The sequence below is a fragment of the Onychomys torridus genome, chromosome 13 (genome assembly GCF_903995425.1).
Source record: "Onychomys torridus chromosome 13, mOncTor1.1, whole genome shotgun sequence".
NCBI lineage: Eukaryota > Metazoa > Chordata > Mammalia > Rodentia > Cricetidae > Onychomys > Onychomys torridus.
Window position 1 is genome coordinate 3,202,145 of NC_050455.1, and position 18,599 is coordinate 3,220,743.

Sequence of the window (18,599 nt, forward strand, 5' to 3'; positions counted from 1 at the left end):
TGTGAAGTGGGGCTTGCAGGACCTCTTTATGAGTGATAGTGTGAAGTGGGGCTTCCAGGGTCTCTTTATGAGTGATGGTGTGAAGTGGGGCTTACAACAGTCTCTTTATGAGTGGTGGTATGAAGTGGGGCTTGCAGGACCTCTTTATGAGTGGTGGTGTGAAGTGGGGCTTACAGGAGCTTCTTTATGAGTGGTGGTGTGAAGTGGGGCTTTCAGGGCCTCTTTATGAGTGATGGTGTGAAATGGGGCTTCCAGGGTCTCTTTATGAGTGATGGTGTGAAGTGGGGCTTACAACAGCCTCTTTATGAGTGGTGGTGTGAAGTGGGGCTTACAGGAGCTTCTTTATGAGTGGTGGTGTGAAGTGGGGCTTTCAGGGTCTCTTTATGAGTGATGGTGTGAAGTGGGGCTTTCAGGGTCTCTTTATGAGTGATGGTGTGAAGTGGGGCTTACAGGACCTCTTTATGAGTGATGGTGTGAAGTGGGGCTTACAACAGTCTCTTTATGAGTGGTGGTGTGAAGTGGGGCTTGCAAGGTCTTTATGAGAGGTGGTGTGAAGTGACACCCTTTCCTTCCTTCTCTTTCTTCTGCCTTTGATTTTCCCAGCCAGTGGTTGTTACCCTGTGACTCTCTTAAGCTAGTCAATCTAATACTCCATTCTGTCTGCCTGATCACAAAAAAAGGTCAGAAGAGAACCCTAGTTGCTGAGGGAATGCAATCCACTGCAATTGGAACTGTAAGTGACTTTGCTTTCTTGTTAGGCCTGCCTATTTCTACCTATTACTTGGTACTTATTGAGTGTGTATGTATATGCATGTGTGTGTGCCTTGCACATGTAATAGGGAAACTTAAATGAAGCCCCTGGTTTGCTGGCATTCTCTTCTACATTTCATGGGTTTTGGGGGTGCTTTTCAGAATGAAGTGAGGATGAGATTGACTGTGAGGAAGTCAAATCTCTCCTTGTTCCACATTATTCTGAGATACGTCAACCCTGGAACTGAAGAAGTATCCGGCCGCATCATTGTTTATCCGTCCTGGGCACAGTCAGGTAGGTACAAGTTCAAGCCTCTTTACTGTACCTGTGTTTTTGTTTTTAGAGACAAAGTCTCATGATGCAGCCCAGAGTGGCTCTTCCTTCCAGTGCTGGATGGACAGGCATGAGCCTCTAACCCTGACTTCACCTCTTTTCAATTGAGAAAGGATCAATATAAGCATTCTTTGGTTTTCACAAAGTCTACCATCCTGAAACAACATTAAGCCCATGACAAAATCCAATTGGATGGCTCTCTTGTATCCTTCCTTACATCTGATTGGCCAGCTCTCTTGCTTTCTCTTCACTTTGTGCTTCTTTCACTTTCGTTGTTAAATTGCCATCAGTTGTCGTTTTAGAAATCAACATAATAATGCTCAAATGTTGGCTAGACCCCAACCTGACAGGTCAAGAGACCGTTAGTGATAAAAACCAGATCTGTGTAGCTCATTCATGAGGAAGTGGGTGCCAACTTCTTTGGATATTATTTGGGAGCTGTTGGCCTATTGCCCTTAATTCTCCCATGGTTTCAAGCAAGAAGAAATGGAGGAAGATTGGAATTTTAAAATGAAGGTCAGAAAGTAGGAAGTCCCAGGAGAGGCCCAGACACCTGCAGATTTCCTTCAGAGGTGAGGACTTCCTGAGCAGAAGAGGGTACAGCTCACAGCAGTCAGGGGCAGAGCCTGGAAACCCATGGAATTAGCGCTTCAGCCAGTCCCAGAAACAAACTCAAGAAATCTTTTGGAATCCCAGAAGGACAGAGCGCTGTGCTAATAGAAACCTGACTCAGTATCGGGATGTTAACTATCCTTATTTCATGTGCATGCCAGAGTTAGAAGTAAGGGAAGTAATGGAGCTCTTTCCCAGGTTGGGTCAGCCAAATGTGTGGCTGGAGGCTAAGCTGTTCACAGCCACTAGAGAGCTCTAGTGGGCTCTCTTTAATGCAAGGAGCCTGAGCATTTGTGGCCTCATGCCGTGAGAGCGAAGAAAACAATCTGTCTAAGTGGACAGTCTGTAGACTCCAGCCCAACAGACCCCTCTGTTCATTCCTGGGTGGTATCAGTAGTCTACCCTCTGTCCATCCACACAGACTCCTCTGCTCCTGGGTGGTGTCAGAGGTCTGCCCTCTGTCCATCCACACAACTAGAATACATTTTGGCTTATTCTCCTGCACTCTGAGACAGTTTCCTCTAAATCTGAATCAGGCACTCTGTTACATATTCCCAAGGCATACATGCCTCCTCTCCTCTCCACAACCACTGTCTGCACTTCGATCTCACTGTGTTCTGATCTCAGCCTCTCACTCCTCCTGTCCCCAGGGAGCTAGGTCATGCATGCTGTGTTCACTGCAAACAGCCTGGGCCTGGCACACAGTGGGCCTTTGCAAATGTCTATAGAATGAGAGTCATGCAAATATTCGGTGCAAACATCCTCTCCAGAAGACCCCTCAGACTCAGGCACCACATGTTTGTTTGTTGGTAGAAGAAATACATGATACATCCTGGAAACACGTAAATAGAAAGCTGGGGTATTTCCTAATTGCAAAGTGAATGTGTGCTCATGAATAAAAAATTAAAAATGGCAATCTCCTATAGACAAACAAGAAAAGAAATCAACAAGCCATATAATATACATACATCTGGAATATACATTCCTAAAGATAAGTGCTGGCCAGATGTGGTGGTATGCACCTGTCATCCTGGAGCTTGAGGGGAAAAGGCAGGGGGATAACCAGTTTGAGACCAGTGTGCTCTGTGGCCAGCTAGTGCTAAAGAGCTGACTCTGTGTCAAGTATGTATATATAGATATTAGTATATGTATGTATTTAATAAACCTAAAGAAATTGAAGCCTGACTAGATACCACTGCTAACATCTTAAACCGCTATTTGTCTTTCTGATAGATGTTTCTCAAAGCAAAGAGATTACCTTTCCCCCGAGTAAGGAGCCAGCCTTTGTCACTGTCCCTGGAAAAGGCTTTGCAGACCCATTCTCCATCACACCAGGGACATGGATCACTTGCATCCAGGTGGAAGGAGTCCTCCTGGTAAGCTAGAGTCCTGAGTGCTCAGGTCTGTGGGATGTCCTGTTCCTGAGATAGCCTTGTCCAATGCTGTGACCCACAGGAAGACTTTTCTGCTGCAAAGGAAACTATATGATCTTTGCCATCGGAGGATATGATGACAGAAACTTACTTAAAATAATGCTTTACATCCTTCCAGTCAACTGCTCTTGGACAACAAAATGATACATGTAAATGAACTATATGTATGTAAATGGACTATAACTCAAAATTATTGGAACAAACACAAAGCCCTTATAAACATGTGACCCCTCACCTTTCACATTTTGTTTGATATTTCTGTTATGAAGCAGAAAGGCATGCCGGGTAGTGGTGGCGCACGCCTTTAATCCCAGCACTCGGGAGGCAGAGGCAGGCAGATCTCTGTGAGTTCGAGGGAAGGCTCAAAGCTACACAGAGGAACCCTGTCTCGAAAAACCAAAAAAAAAAGAAAGGCACCCAAAGATGCACCCCGCCCCCACCATGCAGAATAATCAGGAGGATCTAATTAATGAGGAGGATAAATAGCAGTAAGATTTGGGGGTGTAGGAGGGGAAGGGGGGCCTCCGGAGCCAGAGCTGCCCCAGCACTTCCTGCTGTCTTATCCTGACCCACTCAAGAGTCCTACAGCTGACCTGGCCAAGGGCTTCTCATCCAAGGAAAGCCAGAGGAGCTGCAAGGGGCTTCTCCGAGGCACCCCTCTTTGTCCACACCCCAGGCTTGTTATAACTGTGGCAAGGTCATAGATGAAGTCTTCAGCACACAGTTGATGTCAGGAAGCATAAAGCTGGTCCTTCCGGCACATTAGGAAGTGTGAAGCTCTGAGCCTGCCTCCATCAGTTCTCTTGAATGGCAGGGATACAACTTATCCTGTGTGTCTTTTCCAAATGCAAACAATGCGAAGTTACACAACATCCTTTGCGCCTTGTTTTTCTTGTGCCTTCTTGGCAAAGAAACTTTATGTCTAAAGAAGTAAGTAAAAAAAAATCTCCGATGCCAATATGGGTATGAAGCTGGATGGATGGGAAGAAGATATGATTATAACTTACTACCTAGATGGGAGAAGCTGAATGACATTATGCTGATGCCCCCTTCATGATTCTGTTCTCACTGAGCACTTGCTATTCATGTTTACTGGTCTTTGGAATTATAGCAGTTATGGGCCCAACTAAGGGAAATGGCTTCTAGAACAGTTAAAACCCACCCAGCTAGTAAGGCCACTGAATCTCCGAGTCACAATCTACTTTTTTCCCTTGCCAAACATTTCTTCCTGAGGAAAGAAACTGCCTTATGGGCCACATATGTATCTCCCACTAGAGGCAGATATCCTGTCTCCTCTCCTCTGCACACGTGCAGTGGGGCCACAGATCACTGGAACACTGCTGAGCCAGCCATGTCTGAGAGCCCGGAACACTGCCCTTTCCTGAATGCTTAGCTGCATTTACTGCAGGCTTCGTTTGGCGTGGTTGGTGGAATAGTCGTGCCTTCATTTGTGAGGAAAGGCAGTGAGGCTGTTCCAGTCTGAGATACCAACATCACAAAACCTCACTTTTCCCACTAAGCCCGGTGAGCAGGGTTGGAGCTGAAAGCCACATCAGTGGTCAATAGTTGGTGCTCTGTAGTGATGAGGGCAGCCAACATCTCAGCAGACCATCTTTTTTTTTTATGATTTATTTATTTTTATTTCATGTATATTGGTTTACCTGTATGAGGGTATTCGATCCCTTGGAACTGGAGTTACAGACAGTTATAAGCTGCCATGTGAGTGCTGGGAATTGAACCTGGGTCCTCTGGAAGAGCAGTCAGTGCTCCAAACCACTGAGCCATGTCTCCAGCCCCTCAGCAGAGAATCTTAATGATGTGGTTCAGTTCCTTTGATCATTGTGGGGGAGGGGACTTATAAGAAGATATAGTAACGTTTCCTGTGGATCTAGAAATTGCAGGTGTACACACTGGCACTGACCTCCACTGGTGGGGAGTGGCATTGTGGGTTCTGGTGGGTCAGGGTGAGGAACAAAAAGCTGATCCGAAGTCAAAGTTCACCAGGGACTTCCCTGGGGTATTTATTATTCACTTAGCAAACACGTTTGGTCATTTATTACCAAGGAGGCCTGCTAGATGATGACCAACACTTTCTGTGGTCTTCATTTGCCAGGATTACCTGGTGCTGCTTCCCCGGGACTACTATGATGCACTCACCCTGCAAGTGCCCGTCACAGAGCCATGTGCCCGCTCAGGAGCTCCCCAGGACAGGTTAGTAAGTGGTGGGATGCAGCTCAAGGCCACCAGACTTCTCCAAATGAGCCTTGAATACAAAGGCTCATGATGGTGTGCCTTACAGTCCCAATGGTTCCAGTACTGCCAATTGGTAGTTTCATTGTGAAGTGTTTGTTCTGAGCCTTACTTGAGGAAGAATCTCAAAGCGCATTGCATGCCACAGCTGGATTAGGAGTGGCTGCTGCCCTATGCATGTGGAACGCTGCAGCACATCTGCAAGATCATTCAGAATCACTCATCTGGCAAGGGGAAGAGCTTAACATGGGCCGGGTGGTGGTGGTGCACGCCTTTAATCCCAGCACTAGGGAGGCAGAGGCAGGTGAGTTCGATTCCAGCCTGGCCTACACAGAGAAACCCTGTCTCAAAAAAACCCAAAACAAAACAAAAAAAAGAGCTTAACATGGAGGGCAGGTTCTTGGACCTCTGTTTCTTCCCTTCCTGTGTGGAAAACTTACTGCTCAATGCCTCTGATGTCCACTTACTAAGACGTTGCTAAAGAGATGACGCAAGGACGCCTCGTGACATGACGCCTGAGTCCTTGCAGTGCTTTCTAGTATTCTGTATCATGTTCATGTGGTATCTATTGTCTTCTCTTGTCCTTAAAGCTGCCTGCTTTACCAGCATTTACCAGTGACCCGATTCTCCTGTACCCTGGCTTGTGAGGCCACACACTTCCTGCTGGATGGGGAGCTGAGACCTGTGGCAGTGAGGCAGCCCACTCCCGCACACCCAGCCATGGTGGACCTCAGTGGGAGAGAGGTGGGGCAGCTTTCCACTCCATTTGTGTCTGCTGAATGCTAGCCATGGTTTCTTCTCCAGTCCCGGAAGGGTTTCTCAGAGGTATTGATCCCCAGGTGCTGGGCGCTCTGATTTGAACTGGGAATGAAGTGTCCTCCACATGAGCTGTGCTGAGGTTTTCTTTGAGCACTTTCTAGATGTAGCAACAACCATAGACGATCACAGGTCATTTTGTTTACCTGCCCCACCTGACTCACAGCAAAGTCTTCCTTAAAAAATGGACGAGACTCAGTCTTACAGGTCTCTAGTATTTACCTTAAAAGGACACAGCAGGTCCTCACTGCCCTGCCCTGTAGGCTAAGCAATTTGTAACATTTGTAGGGCTTGGAATCTGGAACTGCTCCACCCAAGGCTGCTGCCTCAAGGCTGGGAGGACACGTTAGTACATGCTGGGGCATTGTGTCTCTTCCTGGAGTTCTCAGAGCCCCATGGGCAGACCTAAGCGTGTACTGGTAACAGATTGCACAGTACACCAACAGTGAGAACACAGCAGCACCCCAAAATGAAGATGCTGAACTGCAGTCTCCTCCTCTCTGCTTTCACTCTTTTGTTAATATTGTCTGTTTTCAACTTCTGAGAAAACACTTCTTTTGGGGTAAAGTGTACGAAGTTGAAATATCTGTGGTCTTAATTCTTCCTAAATATTTAGGTACACACATTTTTATAAACTATATCCTTACATTTTAAAGTCAACAGCCAAAGATATTAAGATTATCTCTTAGATAGACTCTTCATTTCATTTTGTTAGATTTTTAATTTATAAAATATATTTGTTGTACTAAGTAAACATAAATATGATGAAAAACTGAATATTCTCTCTTCTCCATTCTAAAATTTACCACATTCCTTTCTGTCCATTCTGCATGTACACACACATACATGTGTGTGCTGACTTGTACATGTATTTAGCATGTGAGCAGGAACATAGACATATGTGTGTGTGTTGATAAGACAACAGGGAAGTCTAGCTGAGGTGGGCCAGCCCCTCAAGGATATATAAACTTATACTAATTAAACATAAGTATATCTAAGTTGTCTCTCAGCTACATCAAGTACACCTCAAGATCTCAACAATCGCCTGTGTCTAGGGCACAGCATGGATCATAGATTATTTTTGTCATTTCCAGAAGACTGTTGTGATGAAATTCAAATTTGTAGAGTTAGAAGAGGTATTGAAGATATCCTTGTTCCTTTCCTGTGCAAGAATCCTTTTTGTATTATTATTGCTAGACTCGCTGGCCTTGTATATGAAACCAGAGAGTTTTTATTTAAAATTTAGTCTCATCCCCACGGTTATTTACCTGTATTAATTACTTTGCTTCTTGATGTGATCAAATACTTGACACAAACAGCCTAATCGAGAAAGCATTTATTCTGGAATTTGGTACAGGGTGTAGTCTGCTAAGTCAAGGATGCATTGGCAGCATGAGTGGCTGGTGGCTGTGGCTGCTTGCTCATATTCGGGCAGATCAAGAAGCGGAGATGGGACAGGAAGTAAGTCATGCTACAAACCTCAAGGCCTGCCCTCCAGAAATCCATTTCCTCTGGCAAGGTCCCCATGTGTAAAGACTCCAGAACTTCCCCAAACAGTGATGCCAGTGGGCATGGCTCATAGAGTAACACTGTTCCATATCTAAATTCTAACAATTCTCCTTCTGTATGTGCAAGTATTGGAAAATCAGAAAACATCCAAAATTAGAGCCATCTCTGGTCCCCATGGCAGCTCTGTGGAAGCCTCCTGATTAACTTCCCTGCATCTGCAGAAATGTTTGATTGCTGGGCTGGAGAGAGAGTTCATTGGATAAAGTGCTTGTTGCATAAACATGAGGATCTGAGCTCAAATCTCAAAAGCCACATAAAGACAGATGTGGTAGCACACGTATGTAATCCTGGGCCTACAGTGACACAGGACAGAGAGAAGGGGAACCCCAAATCTTCCAGGCCAGCTAGCTTGGTGCATACAGTTGCAAGCAGCCAGAGACACTTTCTCAAACAAGATAGATGGCAAGGCCCAACATTTGAGATTGTTTACACAGACACAGACACAGACACAGACACACACACACACACACACACACACACACACACACACACACACAATGAGGACAGAGTCAAACATTTTAACGTGTTCTAAGACTGTCCTTCCTACCTCCAATTGTGTCACCCCATCTCTTGTCCCCTGTTCCTTGGCCACCCTGGTCTACCTTCAGTCTCTTGGACCTGAATCACATGTGGCCTGAAAGTACTCCATGTTGTCGGGGCCTCTACCATAGCTGTTCCCTCTGCCTGATGCTCCTCTCTTCCCTCCAGGTCTGTCTCCATCCTTCCCCTCCATGCTCAGCTATACCACCTCTTCTTAGGGAAGCCTTCTCCTGCACATCTTCCTGACTAACTCACTCCTCCATCTTACGTGTTTCTATGACACTCTCTGAGAGAATCTGCCACACTTGAAACTTAAACTGTACCTGTCTAATTACCTAATTATCTGATTAAAGTCTGAGAGTAGAACTCACCTGTCTTATTTTCTATTGGATGCTCACTAACTGGTCATGGCAGGCCTTCAGTAACACTTGCTGGACAAAATATTTAAATTACCATCCGACTCCAGAGATAGTAAGTAGTTTACCCTTCTTGGCTTTGTACAAGCAGCAGATTTGAAACCTTCCACGTCTTCACCCAACACGTGGAACTAGCAAAGAGAAGCTCTGTGCCGCAGAGCCGTGTGACTCTGGGTCCTTTCAAGTTCCCCTTTAAATCACTAACTATAAGAGTAGACATCAAATTTCCATTTTCCCAAAGTTTATCTGGGTTTACCATCAAATGTATTTGAAACAGACGTCAGTCCATAGGACTCACAGACAGATGGTAGTAGGAACTTAGAAGAGCGCCATGGTAAAAGTCGCATGGTGAGGACTTGTCACACTGTGTGCCATGTGGTCAGCTGAGACAGACAAGCTTTCATTTGGAGATGCCTGGGGAGAAGCTGGTAGTGACTTCTCTACAAGGGCAGACAAGGTGGACTTTCCTGTGTAACTGAGTCAAAAGCAGGTGGCTAGTACACACACACACACACACACACACACACACACACACACACACACACACATACACCTGCCCCCAAAGCCTTTCATTATATAAGTGACAGAAAAATCCCTAGGAGTTATGTGGCTAAGCACTGTCCTGGAGGAATGAATAATACATGTACATTTGCTGAAGGCCAAGAGGAGGAAAAAGCTTGGCTGAGCTGGAGCTTTTGGGTTGGGATGGGTTACACACTGAGGAGTGGAGGGAGTTCTTTGATTGGCTCAGGCATCAAATGTGTACACACACTTTAAATAGTCCCCCTTCCAGAAATCTTACAGAAACACCAGCACAAGGATGTGTATGTACACATGTATGTATATGCTTACATATGTTATAGAACACTGGATGTTATCTCATCAACAGAGGATTTTCATGTGTGTGTGCAGGTGTTATGTGTGTATATACATGTTTGTAGGCACATGTGTGGGTGTGCATACATATGGAAGCCCAAAATTGATGCCAAAATTCTCCACAGGTCACTTCCCACCTCCTTCAAGGAGACAGGGTCTCACAATCAAACCTAGGGCATGCCTGTCTGGTTATCCTTGCTGGCCACCTGCTCTGGGTTTCTCCTGTCTCTGTCTTCCCAGGCTGGAATTATAGGCAGCCCACCACAACCACCTGACATGTGTGGGGTCTGGGGATCCCAACTTTGGCCTTCACACTTGTGAAACTGGTGCTTTACCCAGCAACTTCTCTCTAGCTTAAAATTTTCATTTACATTATAGGATGCCAGGCAGCCATTAGGAAAATAAACCATGTATGAATATTATGATAAAGGCACATGAAATGCTAGGGCTGGAATGGTAGCTCAGTTACTAAAGTGCTTGCCTTGAAAGCATGAGGACCTGAGTTCAATCTTCCAGAACCCATGTGAAAAGAATGGAGTGTGGTGCCACATGCTTGTAAAATCAATACTGAGTAGGTACAGACAGGTGGATTGTTGGAGCTCACCAGCCAGCCTAGCCCACTCAGTGAATTCCTGGCAAGTAAGAAATCTCTCTCAAAAACAAACAAACAAAAACAAGATGGTTAACCTTTGAGGAATGATACCAAGGTTGACCTCTAGTCTCCATTCTTATGTGATCAGGGTGCATCTTTATACACACCAATAAAAGTGCAAAAATAAATCAAACAACACACCACAAAACTCTGTTGGGCAAAACGAACAAATTATGACAAAAAACCACCACTGATTAGAATCACCAATGTTTCTGAAGAACTGTTGTATGTCACATAGATTTAAACACTCTCCATGTTTTCATCTAACCTCAGCTGTGTTGAGAGGGCACTGATGTTATATTCCCATTTCATGGAGGGCACTGATGTTATATGCCCATTTCATGGAGGGCACTGATGTTATATGCCCATTTCATGGAGGGCACTGATGTCATATCCCCATTTCATGGAGGGCACTGATGTTATATCCCCATTTCATGGAGGGCACTGATGTTATATGCCCATTTCATGGAGGGCACTGATGTTATATGCCCATTTCATGGAGGGCACTGATGTTATATGCCCATTTCATGGAGGGCACTGATGTTATATGCCCATTTCATGGAGGGCACTGATGTTATATCCCCATTTCATGGAGGGCACTGATGTTAATATCCCCATTTCATGGAGGGCACTGATGTTAATATCCCCATATCATGGAGGGCACTGATGTTATATCCCCATTTCATGGAGGGCACTGATGTTATATCCCCATATCATGGAGGGCACTGATGTTATATTCCCATTTCATGGAGGGCATACAGACATCGAGACAGAAGCTCTAAGTCACACAGTGTCAGCTGGATTTTGGACTACAAGCTCCTGCCTCATGATTGCCACAAGGGAAAGTCACATTTTTCCCAGAAAGGGCCAGAGAGTAGACATTTCCAGTTTTGTGGGTCACTACAGCCTGAGAGCACCTTTGATTTCTGACTCTTATAACCAGTTTTCTTAAAAACAAAAGAGGGAAGCACATATGTCACCCATAGAAAATGCTTTGAAAGTATGAAAGCCACGTGCCAGCGTTCCTGGGAAGGAAGGAGGTGTGTGCTGTTTACATCATTCTTATTCTGCTAATGTGACATTTCTCTCTTGAAGTAGCATTTAAGAAGCCTCCAAGCAGATTCCCACTCTCACTGTCTGTGGCACTTCTTTTTTTACTTCAAGTTGGGAGTGTTTATTGTTTGTTGTTAAGAAACAAGCAGCTGAAGCATCCCTGAGAATAGAAGTCCTTAGACACAGAATCTCTAGATTTAAAATATAGAAATGCGTGTCACCCTCTGAAGTTCCAGACAAGTGATTATGCAATGTTTCCCAGAGCTGAGAGTTTGAACAGGGCATCTGTTTCCCCCACATCCTCTCTGGAGGACCATGTGTGTACTATGCAGATAAGACAAGACTCTGGGGCATCCTCTCTGCTTTGCCATTGTACTAGTCAACATGTCCAGTGTGTCACACATCTAGATGACCACCTGTCTACTCGGCCTCTCTGGCAGGTGGAACTGCACCTGCGCCTGCGGGTCCCACAGATTGGCCACTATGTGATCATGCTGGAGTATGCCACAGAGGTCGACCAGCTTTTTGTGGTGGACGTGAACCTGAAGAGTCCAAGGTCAGCCTTCACCGGCCAGGTTAACATATACAGCTGCAAGTACAGGTAATGAGCCCAGCCCCGGATTTTCCCAGCAGGGAGGTCTGCAGGGGACCTTGGTGATTGCTGCACTGGATTTACTTCCATTGGGGGCAACCTTTGAAAACCAGCAGGCAACTAGCTTTGGGAGCCTCTCTGTGGACAGCATTGTGAAATAGTTTATCAGGTACACATCTCTCTTCATGACCCACCTTCAGAATCTGGCATAATTAATGGTTGATGATTGCTGAATGCAAAAAACAGGGATGGAGGTCTCTTGGAGTTCTCTCATATTTACCCTAATGAAATTTTCACCCAAGATTGCTAATTGACAAAGGCTTACTAAATTTGATTTTCTTTGCTTAATATTTCAAGACCATTCTTTAATTAAAGAATCAGCACAAAGGATATTTGCAGACTAAGTGTGCAGTTAATGACCCCAAAGCTGCCGTCCCTGATGCACTAGTGGAGAGCTGCAGTGAGCACTGTGGCAGGATCTGAAAGAGTCTCATTAATAAAACAAACCCAGGCCTGGTGTGGGGTGAACACTGGAAGATCAGAGACACAGAACCAGCCACAGCCACCTCACCTCGACAGTTCCTCAGCTGATCCTGTTTCCTCAGACTGGAAGCCTCTGTATCCTTATTCAAATGAATCTCAGCTGAACTGCTGCTCAAAAGCCTGAAAGCTTAACCAGCCTAGTTCCTGGTTCTCACGCCTTCTATATCTTTCTGCTTTCTGCCCTCACTTCCTGGGATTAAAGGCTCACTTCTTGGGATTAAAGGCATGAGTCACTATGCCTGGCTGTTTCCAGTGTGGCCTTGAACTCACAGAGATTCGGATGGATCTCTGCCTCCCAAGTGATAGGATTAAAGGCATGAGTGCCACCATTTTTTGGCCTCTGTATCTAGTGGCTGTTCTGTTCTCTGACCCCAGATAAGTTTATTAGGGTGCACAATATATTGGGGGGCCACAATATATCACCACAGAGCACACCAGTCCTTGGTCACAGCCTTCAATGTTCTGTTAACCTGGTTTTTATGTTGCTTTATGTCGAACCCAAGATAACTTGAAGTAGCTGACCATCTTCTTGGTGCAAAATGAAAAAAATGTATGCCAGGAGTTGCTTTCAGCAGCTGAACACAGGCATTTTTTGTGAGGCCTGAACAAATGTCTGTTGGATTAATGTTATACTCCCAGTGACCCTGAATCTAAAGAGGGATGAAGATCTCAGAAATGAAGAATCATATTTGGATATATGTGTAGTGTCAAGACTCAAACCCAGTGCATGCACCTACTGGACTCTCCCACTAGGCCTGTATCCTCAGCTCTGTACATGAGTTTTAAGGGCATGGGATGAGCCTGAAGTAGTTTCTCAGAACCATCTACCAGTGTCTGAATATAAGAGTTTCCTGTACAGTTGGCATCAGTACCACTGTAATGTGTACCCCCTATGGGGGAGGGCCTCAGGTGCCTGAGTCCTGGGTATATTAGCCACAGGGGTTCTTCGCCGTCTCTCTATCTGAGCCCAGCTTCCAGTTCAGCTTCCAGACTCCTCCCATCTTTCAGGTCACAGGCTTGATTCCTTTTCACAGAATCTAGAAGGAGGTGTTAAAGGAGATGGAGGAATATTCATAGACACTCCAGTGAGTCTCTAGATAATCTCAGAAGGAATCCAAGAACATCTATGCCCAAGTTTATATTTTGGGAAGACAGGGTCTTGCTATGCAACCTAGGGTGGCCTTGAGTCCACGATCCTCCTGCCTCAATGTCCTGGGTGCTGGGATAGTCATGTGCCACCATACCTGGGCTGACAGAAAGGTTTACAAAGCCAAAGAAAGAAAGAAAACCCTTGGAGGATTCCATGCGGGTTTTCTAATGAGGAAGACTGTATCACATTCTAGATCCTTTAGCACATGACAACACCTAAGTATGTTTAGCAAATCCATTGTTAGAACAGGACAGCATCACACTAGACCAGAGATTGCCTGCTTCACTCCTAACCACTCCTAGGAAAGTCACACTGCATATTTTTGCTTGGCCAAAGTATCTCCCTTTTTTATGTTTCAGGAGTCACAGTGGTCAACTGACTACAGGGGTGGGAATCTAAACATACAGGAAGGCCTGTTCTAAATGACAGGCCTGCTCAGCACTGCAGTCTCCTGCTGAGGTTTGAACTTCCCCTGCATGTCTCAAGTGATTTCTAACCACTCAGAAAGACAAGATCTCAGCGAAACAGTGATGAGAGCATCACTTTTCAGAATAATGGGATGATAAATCTAGTCTTCTCCCCATCACGCAGTGACCTGTAATGGATAAACCAATGGCCATCTGTTTCTTAGTGAGACTTTAAAGGATAACAATAAAACTAAATGCAAGTGAATCAATGTATTTAGCTCCCAGGGTAACACTTCAGTGCAAAAGAACTGCTTCAACTGTACTAAGATGCAGACGTTAGGTTTCTATCTGTGCACCCAACTTCTGCCTGATTCTTTGCATATTTTTACTTCCTTTTAGTCATTACCCAAACATTCTAGACTAATTGTTTTTGGTGTTTATTGGGGTGGCCATATTGTCTTATCCTTATACTAGCTTCATAGTCTACATATCCAGAGGAAAATGGCCTTAAATATGCTTCCTAATGGACTTACTGTCAAAGGCAGAGTCCATGCTCCAAGATGGTGACTTTTAAAACATGGTCTCAAGATGGCCTCTAACCCTATGGAGTGGCAGGGTGGGAGCCAGGTGTAGAAGTGGAAGGGACTAAGGAAGGTCACCTGGCTTACCCTTCCCCCACGTTAGTAAAGCCAGCTGTGTTTACTGACGGGTACCTTGAATGGTCCAAAGAATATTGGTAAATTTCTAAAAGATCTGCTGTCACTGCCCAGGATAGCTTCTCCTAATGACTAGCCGTGTCTTCTATCACTCCAGGTGGAAAGGGGAGCAGGGGCCGCAGCCCTGAGAGGTACAGCAGGGCTGTACCCGAAAGGTCCTCTTATCTATAGAGATGGTGGTTGGAATCTAATTCACCTGTGCTGCTATAGCAGAATAGCACAGACCTGGTGCTTTGTAAATAAAGAAGCTTGTGTCTCACTGTTCTGGAGACTGGGAGGCAGCATCTCCTGGGAGGCAGCATCATCTCCTGGGAGGCAGCATCTCCTGGGAGGCAGCATCTCCTGGGAGGCAGCATCTCCTGGGAGGCAGTATCTCCTGGGAGGCAGCATCTCCTGGGAGGCAGCATCTCCTGGGAGGCAGCATCTCCTGGGAGGCAGCATCTCCTGGGAGGCAGCATCATCTCCTGGGAGGCAGCATCTCCTGGGAGGCAGTATCTCCTGGGAGGCTTTTGTGCTGAGTCATTCCGGGAAGGAACGGGAAGGGCAAGAGTGCAGGAGCACCAGTCTATTTTTGTGACAGAACCATTTCTGCGTCAGCTAACCCACCCTCACTGAAATGAATGATAAACGGTGCTGGTCACCATGTGGAAAGGTCACGCTCACGACAGAACCCAGTATTAGTTTTAGAGCCTTATTAGGAGGAAGGAGTGGGGGAGAAGAACCAGGCCTGGGACAGGAGAGATGGTGGGAGACACCAAGCCGAACACAGAGAGGTGGGGTCTGAGTCACAGCTCTTTAAGGCACATATGTGATCACCAGTGCACACTGATGATGCAAGACCCTTTGCTTAACTCCTGAACTGCACATGTGCAATCATGCAACTGGAGTAAGGGCAGCATTCTGAAACCCACAGTAACAGCAATCCACCCACGGAGTGGAGTCTCCACTCCCTCACCACCTTTTAGAGATCACAGTGGCAATTTCATTTCAAAATGAGTTTTGGGTGATCATTCAAACCATAGCAGGCTGCATCCCTTTTTGACTTGTCATACAGGAGAATTGCCTTTGGTTACAAATCAGGAAAAGCTGATGATCCGTCGGGCACAGCAAGGGAGATGCCAGGTGTCAGGCTAAGAAAACTCTGTTCCCTTTTGCAGCATTCTGTGCAGGAGCGTGGTGATTGACAGCCTGAGTCGTACGGCTGTGAACGAGCTGTTAGCAGATGCAGACATTGAGCTCAAGGTGCACATGGCCAAGTTCCTTCTGGTATGCCTTCATCTAGCCCACGAACTTTAGAAGCCTTCTGCTGTCATCTGTATTTCTCAAAAGCTTAGTAAAATTCGGGCTGCAGCCAGGCGGTGGTGCATGCCTTTAATCCCAGCACTTAGGAGGCAGAGCCAGGCAGATCTCTGTGAGTTCAAAGCCAGCCTGGTCTACAGAGCAAGATCCAGGACAGGCACCAAAACTACACAGAGAAATCCTGTCTCGAAGCCCCCCCCCCAAAAAAAAGGGCTGCAATTGCATGGTGTCTTTACATTCAGCCTCTGACGGTAACTGTTCTCTGCTTCAACCTTCTTCCTGTCGTCTCAAAAGTTCAACTGTCAAATTTGAATGCATCCCACAAAAAAAATCACATTCATTAATTTTTGTTTATTATTATCGTAAATGAAATACCTTTTGTCATTATATTTTCTACTTTATTATTATTATATCTGGGTACAGAAATGACACTGGTTATCATTTCATTTCTGTCCTATTTACTATCCTATGCAGTTTCTTGGGACGTTTCATCAGCTATTTAAATTTTATAACTGGTCATATTATAATACCCTATATTCTGATAAGGGTATTATTCAGTTACTTAGACTTTTAAGATTTAAATGCCAACTGGGGCAGATTAAATGATATTCACACCCACCCATGTGACACTGAGAGCTGTGGTCAACCATAGGGCCTCTCTAGGAAAGGGATTGTAACACTGACTTGAACTATCTCAGGGAATTTAAGATTACCTGAGTGTGACACAGCTTCCTGTTATGGCTGGCAGCAAGCATGCATCACACCCGGGAAATGCCAGGGGGAGTGCTTTAAATATTTGTGCCTAACCTAGCAGGAGTAAGTAAAAACTTGGAACTTAAGGAATAGTTTGGAATCAGACTTTTAAAATTATTATGAAATGGTGGTTTTCCCTCTGTGAATCTAACCTCGTCATTGTTGGAAATTGTCCTGGGACTGACTCAGCCTTTTAAGTGTGGATTTGCCCTTTAAAAAGTAGCCCAAGGTCACTGATGGCCAGGGTGGCTAGCATGGATGTTCCATGAAGGCAGAGCATTGTCCATCTTGGTCCTATAGACACCCACCTTGGTGATGCTCCATACATTTTTGTTGTTACTACTGACCTGCTCTGCCATCAAGCTGGTAATACAGTCTGACTTCAAATCTAACAAAAGATATGTTAGTGACTAAATTTCTTACGTGACCCAGAAACTGGCTGTAGAGACAAATCCTTCAAAATCCAAGTGGGCTGAGGTCCGAGACATCCTCTATCAAGAGAATTCCTCTCCAGATGCAGCCATGTCTTCTAGCAGTAGGCCCTTTGGCCATCCGCTGCCTCTCTCTTCTCCTCCTGAAGCACCTCAGGTGTCAGCATTGGCCCTAGGAGAGAGAAAAGAGGCACCAAAGGCCCCTGAACAGAGCAGATCTTGAACTTTCCCATGATTTTGTTCTTTGACTTATTTGTAAAATTATTCCCACAGCAGCGTAATCAGTGATCCTGTGTAACAAGAAAAGGGATTTCTTGCCTGTGGGGGAGCTACATGCTATCCATCCTGCAATTTTACAACTTTAAAATAATACCCATTTTCTGGATGAGTTCTTAATAACTGCTTTTAAAAGAGTATGGTGGAGCCACTGGGTGTTTTTTGTTTGTTTGTTTGTTTGCCAATAATTGCTGTGTGTTTTTATCATTTGCTTGGCAGTATCATATTTGTCTTATACCCACTGAAGAATTCTCAACTGAATATTTGAGACCTCAAATCCACTGTGTTGCCAACTATGGGCCGAGTGCTAATCCAAGGTAATGTGCTTCCTCCTTCCTTCCCTGTCAATACTCTGAACAATTGAGTTGTATATGTAAGTATGAAACTTTATGTAGGCTAGCATCTCTGAAATGTTCTGTGTTAGGGAATGTTAGCAATTCAGGCCCCCCCGCCTTGTGCCCCCCACTTCCTGCACCCCCCACCCCATGTCCTGACCAAGTCACCTTAAGGTAAAGTCTCCTTTAAAAGAAAACCTCTCCCCCTTCTCTCTCTTCCTCTCTCCCTCTCTCCTTCCAGGAGGCTACACGCACCTCTATACCTCCACTTTCTCTCTTTCTCTTTCCTTCTCTTCCTCTCTTATTGGTGAAATTATTTAGGCCACTCCACGTAGTTAAAAGGGAGTTTATTTTGTGGGGTAACTTACAAATGAAGGGATAGGTTGTAGGGTCTGGCAAAGGTATGGTGCAGTCTGGCGGTGTTCTCTGGAGAACTCTGCTCGGTCTACCTCCTGTGTCCAGAGTCCCAGAACCAAGAGGGACCTCTCCTCTCGACCCTGGGTCTTCAGCTTCCTCCCTCAGCCCCGCCTTGTGGGCGTGACCATTACCATAGCCTCAATGGGGGTTGGAACTTCCAGGCCAAGGCTGGGATGGCTACCCACAACACTCTCTCCTCCCCCTTTAATAATAAAACTTTCCACGTGAATGCCACATCTGCATGGTATAATTTTCTGCCACTCTACTGCCCTCTGTCTGCATGGAGTGGTTTGGCTCAAACCAGCCGAGGCCACCATACATCATTTTACAACACTCGGGACCTTAACTATTTTGAATTTGGGAGCATTTGCAAATACAT

General features: G+C 45.4%; 1 protein-coding gene across 1 annotated transcript in view; it reads left to right on the forward strand.

Annotated features, from left to right (window-relative positions):
- Positions 1 to 18,599, forward strand: part of Lama3 (laminin subunit alpha 3) — a 252,313-nt gene that overhangs the window by 120,590 nt on the left and 113,124 nt on the right. Inside the window, 7 exon segments of the mRNA XM_036204961.1 lie at positions 913 to 1,045; positions 2,930 to 3,072; positions 5,243 to 5,340; positions 5,970 to 6,123; positions 11,742 to 11,902; positions 15,867 to 15,975; positions 17,688 to 17,785. Coding sequence (XP_036060854.1) covers positions 913 to 1,045; positions 2,930 to 3,072; positions 5,243 to 5,340; positions 5,970 to 6,123; positions 11,742 to 11,902; positions 15,867 to 15,975; positions 17,688 to 17,785 — 896 coding nt within the window.